Here is a 20,935-nt window from a genome sequence, read left to right as displayed (position 1 = left end):
AGTTCAAATTCAAATCAAATTAGAAATTTAAAAGTTAAAATTCCAACGCATTTAAAATTTTTTAATATTGACTAATTCTTTTAATAATTAATCGGACAATTTATAATATATATTCAAATTTAATCTCAATTTCAATAATTTTTATAATAAATGAAATGAAGGGTATAATCATAATTACACATACTTACCGACAAAGAGGTGGGGTGAGACGAAACCAACAAACTTATTTGCTTATAATATAAGAATAGATAGATACACAAATCTGTATAAAGACCTCCTATATGTTTCAAATTATTTCTATTTAACTAAATTTTAAGAATATAAATTTTTATACACGTACACCCACAATTTGCGACCATATGGTTTAAAAAGTTTCATTGTTCCTCTCTGTAATTTAGCTTATTTTTACTTTATCATTCTATAGTTCGAAAAGTTGCACCTTGCCCATTTATAGTTTAGGGTATATTTTATTTTTCCATTATGTGGCTCATTAAAATTTTTGTTACTTTGTTTCTCTAATTTATATAGAATTTTTTGATAAATAAAAGTTAAGTCACAGAAAATTAAAGTGAAACTTTTTGAACCACAGGATGACAAAATATAAATAAGCTAAACCATAGGGGCCTATTTGAAGCTTACCCCAAAAATTTATAATTGAGGGCACAATTTAAATTTAAGTTTGATTTTAAGTTTCAATTTAATAAAAATGTAGTATATCTAGAAGTTATATTAATTAGATGATTCTTTTAATAATTGATTGAACAGTCTATAATTAATCAGTATTCATATTGAATATCTTTCAGAATTTTTTTTATACTATAAAAGATTTATAATTGATTGTACAATTAAAACTTTAGTTCAAGTTTTAAGTTCAAATTTAAATCAAATTAGAAATTTAAAAGTTAAAATTCCAACGCATTTAAAATTTTTTAATATTGACTAATTCTTTTAATAATTAATCGGACAATTTATAATATATATTCAAATTTAATCTCAATTTCAATAATTTTTATAATAAATGAAATGAAGGGTATAATCGTAATTATACATACTTACCGATAAAGAGGTGGGGTGAGACAAAACAAACAAACTTATTTGCTTATAATATAAGAATAGATATGTCCCATCATAATTATAAAAAAATATTTTTATTGTATTTTAGTTTGAAAAGAAGAAATGTGATTGGCTTATTATTGATAATGTGGTGCAAGTGTGACAGTGTAGAATTTCTCGATTTTTTGCCGATTGACCAAACCGGATATGTTGCTTAATTAGAGTTTTGATTTTATTTGCTTCATTATATTTCTGTCCATTGATATCTTCTTGCTCAAAATTTCTATTCATAAAAACATTGTGCCGTCCCTTAATAGGTATAATATTAATTAAAAATTAAAAGCCAATTTAAGCATAGCTTTAAAACTGTACGGACAATTGCCCATGGCCATAAAAATTACTGAATTTCGTATTTATCTTTTATTTTAAACAAAGCTCTCAAAAAGCTTCACTCCTTTTCTTATGAGTGCTGCTACAGGTACCAAGGTACCTTACAATGCTACATCATTATTAAACTTTATGAAATTTTATAAAATCATCATTATATCGTAAGTTCTTGCTGGGACGTTGAAATAAGTTATAATTTAAGAATAACTTATTCCATATATATGAAATTTTATTGTATGATTGAAAGAAGGCCAATTTGTATAAAAAATTTGTAAGTTTTGAGATTTTACAAAACTGGGTCACTTTTTCTAATTTTACAAATTCGGACCGAATTTTTTGCCATCGGACGAAAATACCCTTATTCTTTTTCTTTCTCTCTCTTCTTTTTTCTCTCTCTTCTTTTTTTTTCCTCCGCCATCCGCTCCGCCCAGCGCTCGCCCCCCCCGGAATCCTTCGCCCGCTCTTCGCCATGCTGTCCGCCAACCTCTTCCGCCCCCTCCCGCCGCCCGCCTCCCCCTGCTGCCGCCACCCCTTTCCTCCAAAATCCCTCCTCCTCGACGACGACTCCCCCGTTGCGTCCCTTGCGCCGCTGTGGCCACACCTCATCGCCTACGACATTCTGTCGGCGTCGATGTTGGGCGCGTACCAGGCCTCCCTCCGCAAGCACGCCGGGCGCAGGTTCCTGTCGGGCTGGCAACGCTGTTCGAGTTGGAGGACCCGCGGGAGCATGACCGACTGAAGGAGCTTCCCTAGCCCACCTCAAGATCGGCATCCGAATCCTACTCTCCGGCGAGGGAGATGAGAGCGTCCAAAAAATACAATTTTTTAAGATGTAAAAAGTGGTGTAATGGTGTAAAAAGGAAGAAGAAAGAGGAAGAGGAGGAGAAAAAAAAATTATACAATTTTGGACGAAATGGTGCAAAATTGGGCAAAATAGTGCAAAATTGGACAATTCTCATCAAAATTGGCCCAATTTTTCACCCAATTTTGCACTATTTTGCCCAATTTTATACCATTTAGGTGAAATTTATATTATTTTTTTTTCTTCTTCTTCCTGCAATTTACACTATTTTTTTTTCTTCCTCTTCTTCCTCCTTCTTTCTCCTCCTCCTTCTCCTTGATGCCCTACGAAGAAGGTGGGATACGACCTCCTGGCGGTGGCGGCAGCGGAGTGTGGCGTGGTGGAGCGGAGAAGGTGGGATGCGGCAGCAGCAACGGCGCAGGTGGCGGCCGCGGCATCGTGTGGGATGCGGGCCCCTAGCGTCGGTGGCAGCGGAGCGCGGCGCGGCAGAGTGGAAAAGGTAGGATGTGGCAGCGGCAACGGCGCGGGTGGCGGCAGCGGCGTAGGTAGAAGGATCGGGGGGAGATTCGAGCGCAACGGGGTCGGACGGAGAGGAGGAAGGAGAGGAGGCGGGGCTAGTAGTAGAGGTAGGCGAACGCAAGCTCGGCGGCGGTGATGGCGGCGAGCGCGAGCGCGTCGACAGGGTTGAAGCAAAGGGCGCAGCGGCGGGTGGCGGAAAAAAAAAATAGCGAAGGAAAAAAAAAGAAGAGAGAGAAAAAAGAAGAGAGAGAAAGAAAAAGAATAAGGGTATTTTCGTCGGATGGCGAAAAATCCGGCCCGAATCTGCAAAATTGAAAAATGTTGCCTAGTTTTGCAAAAGCTCAAAATTTGTAAATTTTTTATACAAATTGGCCTTGAAAGAAAAAAGCTTAATTTTTTACTTTTTAAAAAATTTTGATATTCATAATTTGATAGTATAATATATTCTTCCTACTATGTGATTTATTTTATTCTAAAAAAAATAACTTAAAGGCCTATATGCTATTTCATTCGAGAGAGATACAATATTCCTATCTACTAAATACTTTTTTTAAGTTTTTTATGTGAATCAAAGAGATATTTTGAATAAGTTATTCATAAAGTCCTAACCTTAAGCCCTAACCGATTCATACGTAGTGGCCAACGAATCAACATCAACAATATAGGGGGTGTTTCGCCTAATTTCTTAGAAGTGATTCTGAGCTCAAAATTATTTTTGAGCTCAGTATAGTATTTGAAAACGACATATGAAAAATCTGATTTTGTTTTTCATAATCAGAAAACTTATTTTGAATGCTCCAGAATCAGTAGTAGGAAAAAACTGCATCTCCAAAACTGATTTTGATTTTGAACTCAAACTTTAAATTTTTATTTTTATTTCAAATTCAAAGTATAAATTTAACATTAAATTTAAATTTTGAAATTTTAAATTCATATGTGAATTTTTAAATCTCAACTTTTCAAATTTAAAATTTAGATTTTAAATTTTAAATTTAAGTTTCAAATTTCAAATTTTAAATTTCAAAATTTTAAATTTTAAATTTTAAATTTAAGATAAAATTTAAATTTTGACATTTCAGATTTTAAAAATTAAATTTAAAAATTTTAAAAATAAAATTACAAGTTTTAATTTTCAAATTACAAAATTCTAATTTTAAATTTTAAATTTCANATAAAATTTAAAATTTAAAATTTAAATTTAAAATTGAAATTTTGATTTTTGATTTAAATTTTAAATTTCAAATTTTGAATTTCAAATTTCAAATCTTAAATTTAAAATTTAAAATCTGAAATTTAGATTTTAAATTTGAAATTCAAAATTTAAAATTGAAAATTTAAAAATTGAAATTGCAAATTTAAAATTTTGAAATTTTAAATTTATTTTTTGTAAAAAATTGAAATTTTAAAAATTATACTTTTAATTCAAATTTAATTTTTAATTTAAATTCAAATTTCAAATTATTTTAAAATAAAATTTAGTAAAAATATTAATACACGGAAGCATCAAAAAATTTTTGCCAAACAGTTTAGAAAATCATTTCCGAAAAATCACTTTTATCTAAATTCAGCCAATACTCTACAGCTTTTCACCCAAATCAATTATTCAAACTAAAAGTACTTTCACAAAAATTACTTTTCTAAAAGTTAGGCCAAATAGGCCCATAGTAAGATACTCCAAAGTCCAAGGCGACGACACAAAGTGTTTCTCTTTTTAATTCTTTTTGAGAAAAAGATAACACACAATCTAATTCATTCAATAGGATTGATCTTTTTTCATATACTCATATTGAGAATTTTAGAAAGAAGTTGAAATTTTAGATGAAACTATTTTAGTAATTTTGGAGTAGAAAATGTGAAACTTGTAAACTCTCTTGAAGAGTATACAGGAAATTGTCCCACAGAAATGGGGAAGCCCTTTCCCATGGAGAGGTCTCTTTTCTCACCTACTTAAAATTAATTAATTAATTAAAAAAACAATAGTAGAGAAGCGAACAATGCAATAACTTCTCAAACGCAGGCTGGCATTTTTTTTTTTTTTTTTTTTCCTTTAAACCCATAACTATTGAAAGATGCATAACCTATTTGGTTTCGTTTGATTTAAATATAAGTAAAAATTGCTTATTCTAGGGATAAGTACAAATTCAGCTATAAGTTACAACTAAACCAATTTTATGTTTGAATGAAAATTACGTTTTTTTTGGAAATAAAAAAAATAACACTTGGATAGATATGATAAAATAAAAAAGAAAAGTGAATAGTTATAAATAAAAAATAATAATATTATCCATCTCATTATTTTGAATTTAAATTTCTAAGTTTTATATTTATAATTTTAAATTTAAATTTTTAACTTTTAAATTTTAAAATTTGAAATTAAAATTTCAAATATCAAATATCAAATTTTTAATTTTAAAAATTTAAATTTTAAATTTTAAATTTCAAATTTAAGATCAAATTTAAATTGAAAAGATATAAAATATCAAATTTAAAATTAAAAAATTTAAAATATCAAATTTAAAATTTAAACTTTAAAATTTAGAATTTTAAATTATAAATTTTAATTTTCAGATTATAAATTTTAAATTTTATAAATTTGTTTTATATATTTAAATTTTAATTTATAACAAATCTCTCTAGCAGCCAGGATGGGTGGGAACAAGCTAGGTTCCAAGTTTGTTCCCACTTCCCACCCAAAAAATTGTGTTCGGGTACAATAGGGGATAACACTCTTATCTGGACAAAAATTTTATGGGCATTAGTTTGGGGACTATGCGGATCGGCGCCACGTGGCCGATCCGACAGCCACGGATCTCATTTGCTTTTTCTCTCTCACTCTCTGAAAACACAGGATTTTTCTTTTTTGTCTTTCCATCCGTGGCCGTCAGATCGGCGCCAGGCCACGTGGCGCCTATCCGCATAATCCCCAAACTATTAGTTTGGGGACTATGCCCATAAAATTTTGGTAAAACTTCAAAAAAATCCTCGTGTGGTTTCGCACTTTTTCATTTTAGTACCCTATGATTTAAAGTGTATCAAGTTAGTACCTTGTGGTTTCTCACTTTATCACTTTAGTACCCTGTTGTTTAAAGTGTATCAAGTTAGTGCTCTGTGGTTTTATTTTTGTATCAAGTTAGTACCCTGTGGTTTTATTTTTATATCAAGTTAGTATCTATAGTTTTTAAATCACAGGTACTAAAGTGATAAAGTGCGAAACCATAGGGTACTAACTTAATACACTTTAAACAACAAAATACTAAAGTGAAAAAGTACAAAACCACAAGGTACTAATTTGATACACTTTAAACTATAGAATAATAAAATGAAAAAAATAAAACCACAAGAAAAATGAAGTTTTTTCTAAAATTTTTGTCCCTCTTATTCCCTTCTTGCATCCATTCCAAACACTATCTAAGATTTAAAAGGCATTAATAAGTGTAAGACCTGATCAGTCGGTCAAACTGACGAAAATCAAGCAAAGGGCGAGGAGGACGACGGCATGGCGTGACTCATCATGACAGCGTAGTAAACAGTCCAAAGAAATCTCTGACGTTACGCAGTCCATGGCTCATGATGCTTATAGTCAGAATCAGAATAGAAAGGTTTAATTGGCTTTACTCCTCTGCCTCCTCCATCCGCTCCCTCTTTGGGGGTGTTTGGCTAACTTTTAAAAAGCGCTTTTGAGCTGAAAAATAATTTTCGACTCAATAGAGTATTTGATAATTCACTTTTAAAATCTGATTCTACTTTTTAGAATCATAAAACAGATTTTGGAGGCCCCAGAATCAGAAGAACAAAAAAACTGTTTCTTGAAATCTGATTCTGATTTTGGATTAAAACTTCAAATTTTTATTTTTATTTTAATTTCAATATTTAAATTTAAATTTAATTTTAATTTTTAATTTTCAGATTTATTTTTGAATTTTTAAATTTTAACTTTTAAATTTTAAATTTTGAATAATAGATTTAAAATTATAAATTTTAAATTTAAATTTTAAATTTCAAATCTTAAATTTTAGATTTTAAAATTTAAAATTTAAAATTTCAAATTTAAAATTTAAAATTTAAAATTTAAAATTTCAAATTTAAAATTTCAAATTCAAATTTCAAAATTCAAATTTCAAATTTCAATATTTCAAATTTTAAATTTCAAATTTCAAAATAAAAAATTTCAAATTTTTTAATTTTAAATTTTAAAATTTCAATTTCAAATATTCAAATTTAAATGTTTAAATTTTAATTTAAATTATATCACAGTTTTAAATTTTAAATTTTAAATTTCATAATTTTTTTAAATTTTAAATTTTAATTTCATAATTATTTTAAATTTTAAATTTTAAATTTAATTTTTGAAATTTAAATATATTTTAAATATTATATTTATATTTATATTTCAAATTATTTAAGATATTTAATTAAATTTTAAATTTTAATTTTAAATTTAAACTTTCAAAATTTAGAGGTAGATTTAAATTTTAAAATTTAAATTCTAAATTTAAAGTTTGAAATTTTAATTTAAATTTATATTTTTATATATTAAAATTTTATATTTTAAAATTCGTAATTATATGTATTTTTAAATTTATATTTATATTTTTAAATTTTAAATTTCATAATTATTTTAAATTTTAAAATTTTAAAATTTTAAATTATTTTTTAAATTGAAATATCAAATTTTAAATTTTGTACAATTTTGAAATTTAGAAATTTTAATTTTAATCCAAATTTAAATTTAGATTTTAAATTATTTTAAAATAAAATTTAATAAACATATTAATTTATACAAACACCAAAAAATATTTGTCAAACAGATTTTCAAAATCGCTTTAGAAAAATCACTTTTATCTAAACTCTACCAAACGCTCTACAGTTTTTAACCAAAATCACTTCTCCAAATTAAAATTATTTTTTAATAAATTATTTTTTCAGAAACTAGCCTACAGAGACCCTTATATCTTTTGTGCAGCTAAACCAACCATGTTATATGATTACTGCTACCACATTTATTATCTAATAAATTACATCTTGCGACGCACGCAGCACACCGGAACACTCTGAAATAAAACAAATTAAGAAAACCACCGAACGATCCATTGTGACCGTTGGCTATCCAACAAATCAATCAAATAATAATAAACAAACTCCCACACCCACAAATGCATTCACGTGTGGTGGCGTACGAGTGGAACGGAATTCTTTTTTTTTAAAAAAAAAAACTTTTTTGGAAAAAAAAAGCACTTCACGCATGAAAAAAATAAAATAAAAAAATAAATAAAAAAATAAATAAAAGGGCCTTATTTAAACAGAAAAACCAAACGAATCTGAATCGAACACGTGGCACGAGGATGCGTCAGGCGTCGCCGCCGGCGGCGGTGGTGCGGCACTGGTAGGGGGGCCGGGAGGGGAGGGGCCCGGCGCTGGCGGGGCAGCCGGCGGCGGTGGCCGGGGTGGGGAGGGGCATGCAGTTGTAGGAGAGGCAGAGGGCGACGGAGTCCGGGACGGGGAGGGGGGGCGCGGGGAAGGCGGTGAGGAAGTTGTGCTGGGCGTAGAAGGTGGTCATCCGCCCGGCGAAGACGCTCCTCGCCACGTCCTCCGGCACCGCCCCGCTCAGCCGGTTGTTGTTCACGTACAGGCTGCCCGCGCCGGCCAGCGCCCCGGGCACCTCCCCCGACAGCGCGTTGTGGCTCAAATCCACCACGGCCCACGGCGGCGGCGGCGCCCCCTGCGGCGGCGGGGGCACGTCGAGCTGGCCGGAGAGGTTGTTGCGCTGGAGGAAGAGGGAGGAGAGGCTGGGGAGGGCGAAGAGGGCCGGGGGCACCGGCCCGGCGAAGGCGTTGGAGGAGAGATCCAGGTAGGAGAGGTCCGGGAGGAGGGGCGCCGCCGCGCCGGAGAAGGCCGCGTCGAGCGGGCCCGACATGGAGTTGGCGGAGAGGGAGAGGTAGCGGAGCGTGGACGGGAGCTGCGGGATCCCTCCGGAGAGGCGGTTGCGGCTGAGGTCGAGGTGAAGGAGCTGGGATGCGGAGAATTCGGGCGGGATCTCGCCCGACAGATCCCCGTTGCCGGCGAGGATGAGCACCTTGAGGCTCGGCGACGACGGCAGGAGGAGGGGCGCCGGGATGGGCCCGCCCAGGCGGTTGTCGCCGAGATCCAGGGTGTGGAGGTCGGGGAGGCCGGCGAGGGAGGGGGGGACGGGCCCGGAGATGAGGTTGCCGGAGAGGGAGAGGAGGCGGAGGCCGGCGAGGTCGCCGAGGGAGGGCGGGAGGGCGCCCGTGAGGCCCGGCGAGTCGGCGAGGCCGCTGCCCAGGGTGAGCACGACGACGCGGAGGAACGGGGGGGAGTCGTCGTCGGGGGAGCAGACGACGCCGGCGAAGGACGCGCAGGGGCCGGAGGAGGCGGAGAAGTCCCACGTCGAGAAGAAGTCGGAGCCGGCGAGGTCGCGGAGGCTGCGCCGAATATCCAAGAGCGCCGCTGCGTCGACCGGGTGCAGAGACGACGCCTCGTCCGCCTGCTGCTGCTGCTGCTGCTGCTGCTGCTGGGAGAGTAAGCAGAGATGGAGGATGAGGAGAATGCGGAGGAGGAGGAAGAGGAGCGGGGCGGAAGACGACGGAGCCATCATGTGCGAGCGGACGCAACCGCAACTACTAGAGGAGAGAAGGATGTGGAGCGGTGTCCCACTGACTCTGAGACTGAGCGAGGTGTTTAGACAAGTGGACCGCAAATTTTATATTCATTTGTTTATTGTTCGTGTCCTCAACTTCGTTTGTTTGTATCGTTGCGCGGCAGTACGAGACGCCAGCGGAGTGTGCGGGAGCGAGGAACACGCGAGCGGACGCTACAGGCCAGGCCGAAGAAAGCTGAGAGTTAAGAAAGAAGGATGGATTTCGAGCTTAAAAAGGTAGGGGATGTTGGTTTCAAATTTCGAGTGGATCGGTTCGGATGGATCCCGTCCTCCCTTCAGGCTTCAGCGTGCATTCATAATACTCCTGGTCGGTTGGCGGACACGAGTATTGGAGTGTGCGGCTAAAAGTGAGTCACCAGCTGACTATTCAAGTACAGGATTAAAGCTGGATGTTGGAGGAGGACAGGAGACACTAGGGTGTTTGCCCTTGGATTTTACAAAATGATTTGGGGGACTAAAGTTACTTTGCTTTTAATACCGTATTTATTGAACTTTTTAAAACCCTAATTTCGATTGTTAGAATCAGATTAGTGATTTCACAGGCCTAAAATCTAAAGAAACTAAATTTAAATCAGATTCTCGCAAAATCAAAAGCTAAATTTAATTTTAAATTTAATTTTAAAATTTACATTTAAATCTTGGATTTAAACTTTATTTCGATTTTGGATTTGAATTTTAAAATAAAATTTTAAATTTCGTTATCAAATTTTGAATGCAAATTCAGGTTTTAAACATAATTTTAATTCAGATTTAGATTTTGAATTCAATTTCAAATTCAAAATTAGATTTTGAATTTGAAATTTAAAATACAATTTTATATTTGAAATTTGAGTTTAAAACTAAAAATTTGAATGAAAATTTCAATTCAAAATTCAAATTTATATTCAAAATTAAATTTAATTACATATTCAAAATTTAAATTTAAATTTTAAATTCAAATTTTGATTGCGAATGTGATTGTAAATTTAAATTCAAAAGTTGAATTTAAATTTCAAATTCAAATCCATATTTTAATCTTAAATTTTAAATTTAAATTTAAATTTAGATATATATTTTGAATTCAAATTTTAAAATGATATTGAGTAAAAAAAAAAAATTATTATGTTCAAACCACAAAAAAAAAGTCTCGAGCAAATTTGTAAAATTATTTTAGAAAAATCACTATTCTTCAAATACTCTAGGAGCTTTTAAGTTAGCAGTATTCTCCAAAATAAAATTATTTCAGCGAAAACTATTTCTCCAACATCTAGGCTAATTTAACTCGGCTAGCTCGTATTCGGCTCGCGTTCAGCTTGATATTCCGCTCGCTATTAAATGAGCTGAGTTTGAGTATTAATTGAGTTGTGTGAATTAGGCTTGAAAAACTAAAAACATATATAGTATAAATAATTATAATATTTTATAAATATTTTTAATAAATATATATATTAAAACTATGTCACGCTCCGGGGCCCAGCGGAAGCCCGCCCAACACGTGTCCAGACCCGCCATACGTCTAAAACATATAAGGCGTCTATAATAAACAATAAGTAAAACAAATAGAAAAGAAACAACTAGGAGTTTCAGAGCAAAGTACAACTAAATTCTACAATAAGAGAGTAAACAAAAAACTAAAATCCACTAAAATAAAAAAAAGTAGAACAACTAAGATTCCAAATACAAGTGCCAATAGTCGTACATAAGTGGTTTCTATACATGGATACAAAAACCTCTCTCTCACAACAACAAACAAAGAGAAAAAACCACCTAAGCAAAAGAAAATCCTCGCTATCTATCTACGCGACACCTTTGCCGCGATCCCATGCCTCCACCGGTGCTGAAGGCTTTGAAAGAAACCATAGAACAGAGGACGTGATAATTATTAGATGATAGTTCCCAGTGGGCAATTACTGACTTCAGATAAGTGCACCACTAGTGGTGCATTTCACTGAAGTCAGTAATTGCCCACTGGGAACTATTTTTAATAGTTCTCACGCCCCTGTTTCTATGTTTCCTTTTCAGAGCCTTCGGCACCGGCGGAGGCACGGGATCGCGGCAAGGGTGTCGCGTAGCTAGCTCACGGAGAGTTCTTTTGCGCTAGGTGGTTACTCCTCCATTTTATATTTTGTGAGAGAGGGAGAGGTTTTGTACCATATATAGAGATACCACCTTGTACTCCTTTTAGCACATGATATAGGATCCCTATTGTACTTACTTTATGTTTTTCTTTAGTGGACTTTCAGCTTTGTGTCCTTTCCTTGTTATAGAACTAGTTTTACAATGCTCTGATATCACTAGATCTCTTGTATTATTGTTTTATCTATCGAAATATTTTTGTAGACGCCTTATATGTTTTAGACGTATGGCGGGTCTGGACACGCGCCGGGTAGGCTTCCGCTGAGCCCCGGGGCGTGGCAGATTAATTTGGTATCAGAGCCTAGGGTTGAGTCTTAGTGGACCTAGCAAACCTTAGGCCGGTTGGACTATAGGAAATAGGCTCGTGAGAGACGAGGTCTATTCGACTTGTAAGCGAAAGTATCTAGATTGGGTATCTTGAATAACTCTAGAAAGTGGAGTTAAATTGAAGTGTATAACTCCTAACTTCGCGGAGGGTTACGTTGGCGGCCGACAACGTAACATCGGGAGTTAGTAGTGAAGAACACTTCCTTACTTTCGCATGATTTGGGGTTTGTCTTTTGAGCCGGGATGCGATAGCATAAGTATTACTAACTTGCGCTTTTATGTTTTGTAGTGACGATGCCGATTACTCACTCCCAATCTGCCGGGGCGGACAATGCGGCGAACTTTGAGGAGGTCGAGACCTCCGCTACCTCCGGATCCAGCGAGGTCCGCGAGTTGAGGGGCCAGCTTGCGGCCCTCACCGACTTGGTCACTCAGCAGGCAGAGGCGGCCTGACAGCAGACTGAGGCGGCGCGCCGACAGGAGGCGCGGATGAAGCGTCTGGAGGATCTACTATTGCAGCAAGCGGCAGCTTCCAGGGAGGCCTCCGGTTGGAGCTGCTTTTCCTACTTTGGTTGAGGGGGCGGAGCGAGACAGACTGATGGAGCGCCTCAATGAGTTTAGGAGGTGCAGCCCCTGAGTCTTCGACGGCAAGAAGGTCGACCACTAGATCGTGGAGAAATGGTTGATGCACATGGAAAAGCTCTTCCGCGACACCTTCGTGGAGGAGAGGGATAGAGTTTGGCTCGCCACTCACCACTTGGACGGCGAGGCTTACCGCTGGTGGTTGGATTTTCAGGAGCACCCCAGCACTGACTTGGCATCTATCACCTGGGCGAGGTTCAAGGAGCTTCTTCTGGCGCACTATTTCCCGACCAGCGTCAAGAGGAAGATGGAGCAGGATTTGCGCAGCTTGCGCCAGGGTGACAGGATCGTAGCCGAGTACGAGAGGGAGTTTTCTCGGCTTCTGCATTGCATGCCTTTCGTCGTGCGGGACGACAAGGACAAGGCCCGCATCTTCGAGCGAGGGTTGCGACCGTCGATTTTCCGATTTGTGCAATCCTCTAACCTCCAAACCTACCGGGAGGTGGTGGATCGCGCGCTCATCGTGGAGAGCGGCGCGACGGAGGTCCAGGAGCAGCGTGAGGCTAGGGACAGAGGGAAGGCCAAGAGGCCTGCGGCTGAGGGTGCGAGCCAGACGCACTCTAGGAGGCCGCCGAAGCATTCGAGAAGCCAGCAGCGTGGGCGGGTCGGTGCGACTCACGCGAGAGGTCTGACCGACGCCGATCTCACCGATGCGTGATCTTGGTGGCCCCCATTCCAACCGCAAAGGGCCCGCAGGCCGGGAGGGAGGGTGTTTCCCCGTGTGGCGCAGGACGGGCCACTTTCGACCGGAGTGCCCGAGGGGATCTTCACCGGCACCATACGCTGGCATGGCACCGGCTCTGACAGCCGCTCGAGTCAGGGACACCATCCGAGGACACAGTACCAGCCTGGGCGCCACCCTGTCCATGGCGCCAGGCGAGGGATCGACGACAGCCCGCGTAGGCGCATCGATCGCTCAGACGAGGAGCGGCAATAGCAGCCAGAGGATGTGGTTGCAGGTATGCATTTTACTTGATGGCATTAGAGTTCGTACCTTTTATTTGATACCGGTGCATCGCATCATTCATTAGAGTTGGGCTGTTTGCCGAGTTGCATCGGCATCCCGTTGGTTTCTTTGATTGGGCATACGGGACATGTTGTTGTACCCGACACATCTTGGACATTCAGAGAGTTTAGCCCCAGTTCCTCTGTTTCGGTAGGAGAATTTGGATCATGCTATAAGATTTGCTAGCTTCGCAAGCTGGGGCGATTTGATGTGGTCTTGGCATGGATGGTTACCGGCAGTATTCAATGCCACGATTGATTGGCAAGAATCGGCACGGTTACTTTATTAGAGAACCCCTGGGCAGAATGAGGTGGTATTTAGTGATGCCGGAGTTCGCTTTTGCCGATGACGATCAGCGTCGTCTGAGCTAGGCAGCTAATTAGCAGAGGTGGCTGTGTAGGGCCTATTTTGGTAGTGTTGGTGTGAGGGGCGAGGATGACACACCCTAAGGATTCGAGGATATCCCGTGTTGCGGGAGTTTCAGGATGTGTTTCCCCGCCGAGCTACCGGGTACATGCCTGCCTGATAGGGAGATTGAGTTTGTTGTAGATCTGTCCTGGACACCCCCAATCTCCAAAGGCAGCGCTATAGGTGGCACGGCGGCAGAGCTGAGTGGAGCTGAGGGCAACAGTCTGTAAGACATTTTGTTGGACAAAGGCTTCATTCGACCCGAGCGTTTCACCCTGGGGAGCACCTGTTTATGTTCGTCAAGAAAAAGGAGCGGGATCACTTGCCTTTGGCGTGGATTATCGTGAAGCTTAATAAGGTCACGATCAAGAACAAGTATACGTTGCGAGGTCGCGACTTGTTTGATCAGCTTCAGGATTATGTGTGTATTCAGATCGACTTGCAGTCGGGATACGCACCAGTTGAAGTCAAGCCCGAGGATCGTATAAGAACGCAGAAAGCTTTCAGGAACCGGTATGGAATTATGAGTTCACAGTTATGGCCGTTGGGCTACTAAATCGCCGCCGGCACGCTTTAATGGATCGATGAACGCGTGTTTCAAAGCCTTATTCTAGACAGGGTTCGTGCGTGGTGTTCCATCGACGGACATTTTGTCTACTCAACGGAGTGATGCAGATCACGAGGAGCATTGAGATTGTTAACTCCAAGTATACGGGAAAAGGAGCTTATTACCAAGTGAGAAATGTGAATTTTGGCTGGGGCGAGAGGTTATGCCTTCCTTGACACTTGATTTCTGGATCAGGGTATAGCCCGTGATCCTAAGAAGATTAAAGGCAATGCAAGGATTGGCCAGAGACCGACGAGCGTCACGGAGATCCGGAGCTTCCTTGGATTGCAGTTACTAGCCGAGATTTGTAGAGGTGTTTGCTAAAACTGTCTGCATACCCCCTGCAGAACGAGGCTCACTGCACAAAGATCAAGTTCATGTTGGAATGACGGACGTGCGAGCGAAGCTCCAAGAGTTTAAGCAAGAGAATTGACGAACGCCCGATCTTGCCCCCTCCAGTAGCTGGAGGTCAGGGTATATGGTTTATAGTGATCTTCACTACGATTGGCGCTGTGTATTGATCGGCAGATGGCAAGGTGATCGGGCGTATAGCTTCTCTGCCAACTAAAGAAATATGAGAAGAATCCCGACTGCATGATTGGAGTTGCGGCCGTAGTGTTCGCATTGAACTGCTATGGCGCCACTACGCTTTATGGGCGAACGTGTGAAGTATACACGGTCACACGAGTTTAAAGTACCTGTTACTTAAGAAATGAGTTGACTGAGAGCAGCGCAGAGGTTGCAGGCTACTCAAGGATTATGATCTGACGATTCTACCACCCGGGCAAGGTTTAACGTGGTGGCGAGATGCGCTAACCAGTAGGAAATCGATGGAAAATCTCAGCGATCGGCATGTTGTGGCCAACCGCAGTTTGAGTCGATGCAGATGAGAGCGTGGAGTTGAAGGTGGTTGACTCCCTGACACAAATCCCTTGAGATGATGACTTTGGTAGTGTAACCCTACTCTTTTTGATAGAATTAAAGAAAAGCAAGCTTTCCGATGTGGACGTGCAAAGATTCCGAGGTAAAATTGGGTTGATGTTGCACCGACGATCTTCGCTTTTGGATGAATTTCAGGGATCGATGCGTTTCCGTGAGGCGGGATCTGTGTACTACGACCCGATTATGGAAATTAAGAGAAGACATACCCCCGCACCCCTCTTCAAAGAACGAGCACCGGGGGCGCCCTATGCTATACATCCGGGTGCACCCAAATGTTAGAGGACTTAAAGTTGCTCTATTGGTGCCTGGATGAAAAAGGAGTGCGAAGTATTGTCGCTACGATGCTTAACTTCCAACAAGTGAAGGGCAAGAGCACCGAGTTCCCGCGGGGAAAAGCTTCATAAGTTTGCCTATTCCAAGTGTGGAGTGGGAGAAGATCACCAAATGGAACCATTGTGATAGTATTGCCAGCGCTCACAGGCGGGGCATGACGGCTATTTGGGTGAATCGTGGATAGGTTGACGAAGTCGCACACTTCATACGCTATTCATACGACTTGGACCCGGAGAGAAGCTTCGCACAAAGTGTACCTAGCTGAGATTGTGGCGACTTCTTGAGTGGCCTAATCGATTGTTTTCGCCGAATCGAGACACCCCCGGTTTGTGTCTCAACTTTGAGAGTCGCAGGATGGCCTAGCACTCGTCTGGACTTCGTACTGCTTTCCACCCGCAGAGTGATGCAGTCAGAGCCGTACTATTCAAACCTTAGAGGTATATGCTCGCGAGGCATGCTGATAGACTTTCAGGGAGGATGGTCGCAGCATCTACCGTATGGCGGAGTTATGCTTATAACAACAGTTATCAGCAACATCAAGATGGCGCCCTTCGAAGCATTTATGGACGGAAGTGTTTATGTATTCTCTTTATCTTCATTGGACGCCGAAGTTGGCGAGAGAGTTTGTTCAGGCCGCTGCTGTGGCTTCCAGGAAGTGAGGACAAAAGTTTTCGAATGCTCGGGAGCGACTTTGAACGGCGCAGAGTAGACAAGAGGAGGCTACGCTGATTCGACGGCAGGCGAACTTGGAGTTCCAAAGTTGGAGACCATGTTTCTTGAAGGTCTCGCCAACTAGAGGAATCAAGAGATTTGGGATCAGGGAAAGTTGAGCCCCCGTTTCATTGGACCGTAATGAGGTCTCAGGAGCGTGTGTAGGTCCGGTAGCGTATCAACTTGCTCTACACCCTGAACCTATCCGCGTGCATCAACGTCTTTCATGTATCGGTCCTCCGGAAGTAACATTCATGATCCAGCCACAGTCTTGGAGACTAATACGCAGTTGGAGCTGCGCGAGGATATTGAGCTTCGAGGAGGACAACTGTGAAAGATTTTAGCATCGCGAAGTAAAAGAACCTGTTGGAATAGATATTCCGTATGTGAAGGTCTTTGGAGCAATCACGCGGAGCGCGAGGACCAACGTGGGAGCTGAGAGTGCGGCTGCAGGACGCTATCCCATCTTTTTCAGGTGGAGTCTTGAGGTACGAACTTGGCATTTGAGTTTGCGACGAAACTCTTTTTAGAGGGGGTGAAATATAATGGCACTGGATCTCGCAAAATGCGAGATTCGACGTTGTTTAATCTGTGTGTGGAGGCCTCTCCACAGTTTTGAAGGGTCGTTGATGGTGTTCCGACCCCTGGCACGCATCCCGAGGATGTTGGATTGAGACTTGGCACCAAAATTTCGAAACTGGAATTTTGGTCAGCTCTCCGGTAGCCTGCAGGCAGAAGCTGTATCGAACAAGACTGTGCTTGTACGCGGTTAAAAAGATTGATGTTGACCGGTACAGGCCATCGGGCTGCTACGCGGTACAGAGCACAGAACGCCTGCGACCGCGAGCCTGCGGTTTGCATTTTCGTGGGCCTTGTACCGGTACAAGAGCCCGTGTACGCGGTACAAGGAGGGCAGTTTTGCGCATAAATGGAACTAGGCAGGGGGTTTTTCGGCGATGGGGCCTTTTTAGTAACACACCCCACAGGCCCTTATGGGCTTTTTTTGTGGGCTGGAACGCAGAGAGGAGAAAGGTGAGGAGGAGCTCTCACCTTGCTCCACTTGGATTTGATCTCCGTTTTTAGATGATTTTTGGTAGATTAATCTTTTCCTTTTCTTTTATGCTTTTACCACCATTGTTGGAGCTAGGAGGCTTGATTTGAGGCTTGTTTTGAGGTGAGCTCTTGGACATAGAGCATTTAGATGCTTGGTTGAGGCTTTCTAAAGAGGTAAGCAAGCTGTTATCTCCACTCTAGATTAATTTTTTATTGGCTTCTTTGTGTGGAACCCTAAAGAATGAGGTTTTTTAGGGGTTTATTTGGGCATTTTGAATCTAGGAACTTTTTGAAGCTAAGATTAGAGTTGGTTAGAATCTTCCTTTGAACTTGGATTGAAGGATCTAGCTCCTTATTGGAGCTTTAGAGGGGATTTTTGGCACTAGAGGTGAGTTTTTCCTCAACCTATAATGTTTAGCTTAATGATTGAGCTAGGTATTGTTCGTTTGGCTCGTATGACACATGTTTCTATACCTCTAGGGTATAGGAGACTAGAGACAACCCTCGTTGGAGCAACCGAGGAGTTTGCGTTGTCATCCTGTGGTTTGACTTCATGAAAAAATGGGGGCAAAATAGGCCGCCCTATGCATCTATAACTTTGTGGGTTTTTAAAAAAGTATTTTTGAATGCCCAAATTCATGCTAAATATGATTTATGTCTGAATTTTAGAACACTTAACATGCATCGCCTCATATATCGTAAATTTTGTACTCCATATAGTAAATATGCTATATGTGTAGATTGGGATGTATTGTGATAGTGCTTGGTTTTTGCAAGTTGAGCACATATCTCTCTTTATGCTACGTTGAGTGAATTCATGCATCATGACCATATTAATGCCATGCTTGGAACTCGTTAGCAAAGTGTCATCAAGGGGCACTTTGAAACTAGTAAACTTATAAACTGCAACATAGAGAACAGTTATAGGCCACTACATATCTGCTACATTCCATGTTAGAAGACATGATGACATAGAGATATTGCCATTGAGATACTTGATATATTCCATGTTGTTTAGACATTGAGGACTTGGTTCTTGAGCCCGGATGCGATTGCTTGCTTGGCATTGTGTAATTCGCACATGCATTGTGAGGTCGGCTCCCTACAAGCCCGGCCACCCGGATAGCCATCGCGACATATGCTCGCCGTTGCGGGAATTGGGCGCTCGAAGTGGATTGCCGTGGGTAGGAGGCTCATCCTAGAGTGGGGATGTTGACCTACCAGCGGGCCATTAGGCAGCGCGCGCAGGCCATGACAGCCTTCGTCGTGGGTCTTACATGATTGGGATTGGTAACAGAACAATGTTATGCTGAACCTATAACTGTTAAAGTGGACTTGGACTAGAATAGTAAACAATAACATCTTTCAGCTTATTACATTGTGGCCTTTGGGTAGTTGCCATTAATGCATGCTAATAATGTGGTGTCATGTCATATAGCTAGTAGTTTGCTTTCCTACTTATGTAAATATGCTAAGTAGAAATATCATGTTATTGGAGTACTGCTTTATTTATTTACCATTACAGTGCATTTTTCGCTTTGTTATAATGTACGCACTGACCCTTTTCTATCGTTTCGGGCCTAGGTGGTGCATTTCACTGAAGGTGCAGTAATGGCCCACTGTAAATCATTTTAATGTTCTCACGCCCACTGTTTCTATGTTTGCTTTCAGAGCCTTTCGGCACGTGCGGCAGGACGAGCGGATCGCGCAAAGGGTGTCGACGTAGCTTAGCTCAGCGGAGGTATTCTTTTGACGCTAGCGTGGTACTCCTCCATTTTATATTTTGTGAGAGAGGGAGAGTGTTTGTACACTATATTAGAGATTGACCATCCTATGTATCCTGTTAGCATTGATATGGGTTCCTATTGTTAACTCTAACTTTTATGTTGTTCTTTAGTGGACTTTAGACCTTTGTGTCCTTTTCCTTGTTATAGAACTAGTTTTTACAATGCCTGATATCACTAGATTCTTGTATTTATTGTTTACTCTATCAAATATTTTTGGTAGGACGCCTTATATGTTTTAGACGATAGTATGGCGGGTCTGGACACGCGCCGGAGTGGCTTCCGCTGAGCCCCGGGGCGTGACAAGGTAGTCCAGCTTGTGCAGCCTAAGTGTCTGTGGTGCCCAACATCCCTACTATTGGAATGTGTCCGCGTCCACTCGATCTGCTCGTAGGCTTCTCAATACCGCACGACGGCGAACATAAGTCGCTGTAGGCTAACTCCGAAGTGGCCGGCTTGTAGGAAGCGACCTACACAAGGCATGTGCGAATGAGGCACAAATGGCAACACGGCGTAGTCACGTCTCAAGTATCGATCATCATGTCTCTAACAGGTTAGCACTCCCGCATCTCGAAAGATCTAGTTCAGTCACTAAAGTGAATTCCAATGTTCTCTAGGTCTAGTGCCCCTTTATGATCACTTAGACATTCAAATATTTAAACATGTTCGCACATTCGCTCAATGGCCCTATGCCACTAGTCACACCATGTCCCGGAGCTTAATGCGCTTGATGACATTAGCTCTCCTAATTCAAACATAGTGTTCTAGTCCGATGCCTATATGGCAATTTTGTTATCATTTCATGTCTCAATTAAACTTAGGTTTAAATGCATGAAATCAGAGCTCGAATTTACACTATAAGGAACATGATCAACAGAGGAATCCAAAAATTCCGCATAAGAGCTTCATATGCTATTCCTACTACATAAGATCTCAAAATTTCATTAATATTAACATACCATTTTTCTTATTTTCATTCTTATTTTTTTTTTTTTTTAAAATAATAATAAATACATTTAGTAGAATTGCATGCTTTTCTAAATTTACGAAACATTAATATCACCATAACTTGAGAATTTTCATCATTATGACTAGGTCAATACCCAAACACGCACAATCGACAACCTTCGTTCGCCCGAACGGAGGTATCCAATGCTTCCTAGTACCAATTAAACACAAAAATTAGAAAACAATCAAATAGGTACCAAACAGAAAACGAAAACGAAGAGCAATGTCAATCATATTAATACCATAAGAACAAAGGTGCAAAACAACCCAAAAGTACGAGAGAAAATCTCATTCTAAAGCCTTCGGCAAAAAAAAGAGAAGATAGACCCTACTAACCGACAATCTAGGCCATAAAAGAGAAGGTTTCTACAAAATACCAACAAATGCTAGCCTCAAAACCAGAATAGAAATCAAAATGCCCTAAAAATAAGACCACTAAAAACCTCATCACTAGGGTATATCATACACAACACATCAATAAACTTATCACATTACTAGAGGGAAAAGAATAAAGTTGCTATGACGCTCATTGAAGCATATCAATTAGCATCTAACAACTCCT

The 20,935-nt window shown here is 40.1% G+C and overlaps 1 protein-coding gene across 1 annotated transcript; it reads right to left on the bottom strand.

Annotated features, from left to right (window-relative positions):
* On the bottom strand, positions 7,720-9,909 carry LOC109716118 (leucine-rich repeat receptor-like kinase protein THICK TASSEL DWARF1). The gene has a single exon (XM_020241439.1). It carries the CDS (start codon positions 9,372-9,374, stop codon positions 8,109-8,111), a length of 1,266 nt encoding a protein of 421 aa, XP_020097028.1. The 5' UTR covers positions 9,375-9,909; the 3' UTR covers positions 7,720-8,108.

The sequence above is a fragment of the Ananas comosus genome, linkage group 10, assembly GCF_001540865.1.
Source record: "Ananas comosus cultivar F153 linkage group 10, ASM154086v1, whole genome shotgun sequence".
Classification (NCBI taxonomy): Eukaryota; Viridiplantae; Streptophyta; class Magnoliopsida; order Poales; family Bromeliaceae; genus Ananas; species Ananas comosus.
Note: the sequence above shows the minus strand (reverse complement) of the source record. Positions and strands in the feature narration are given on the sequence as shown.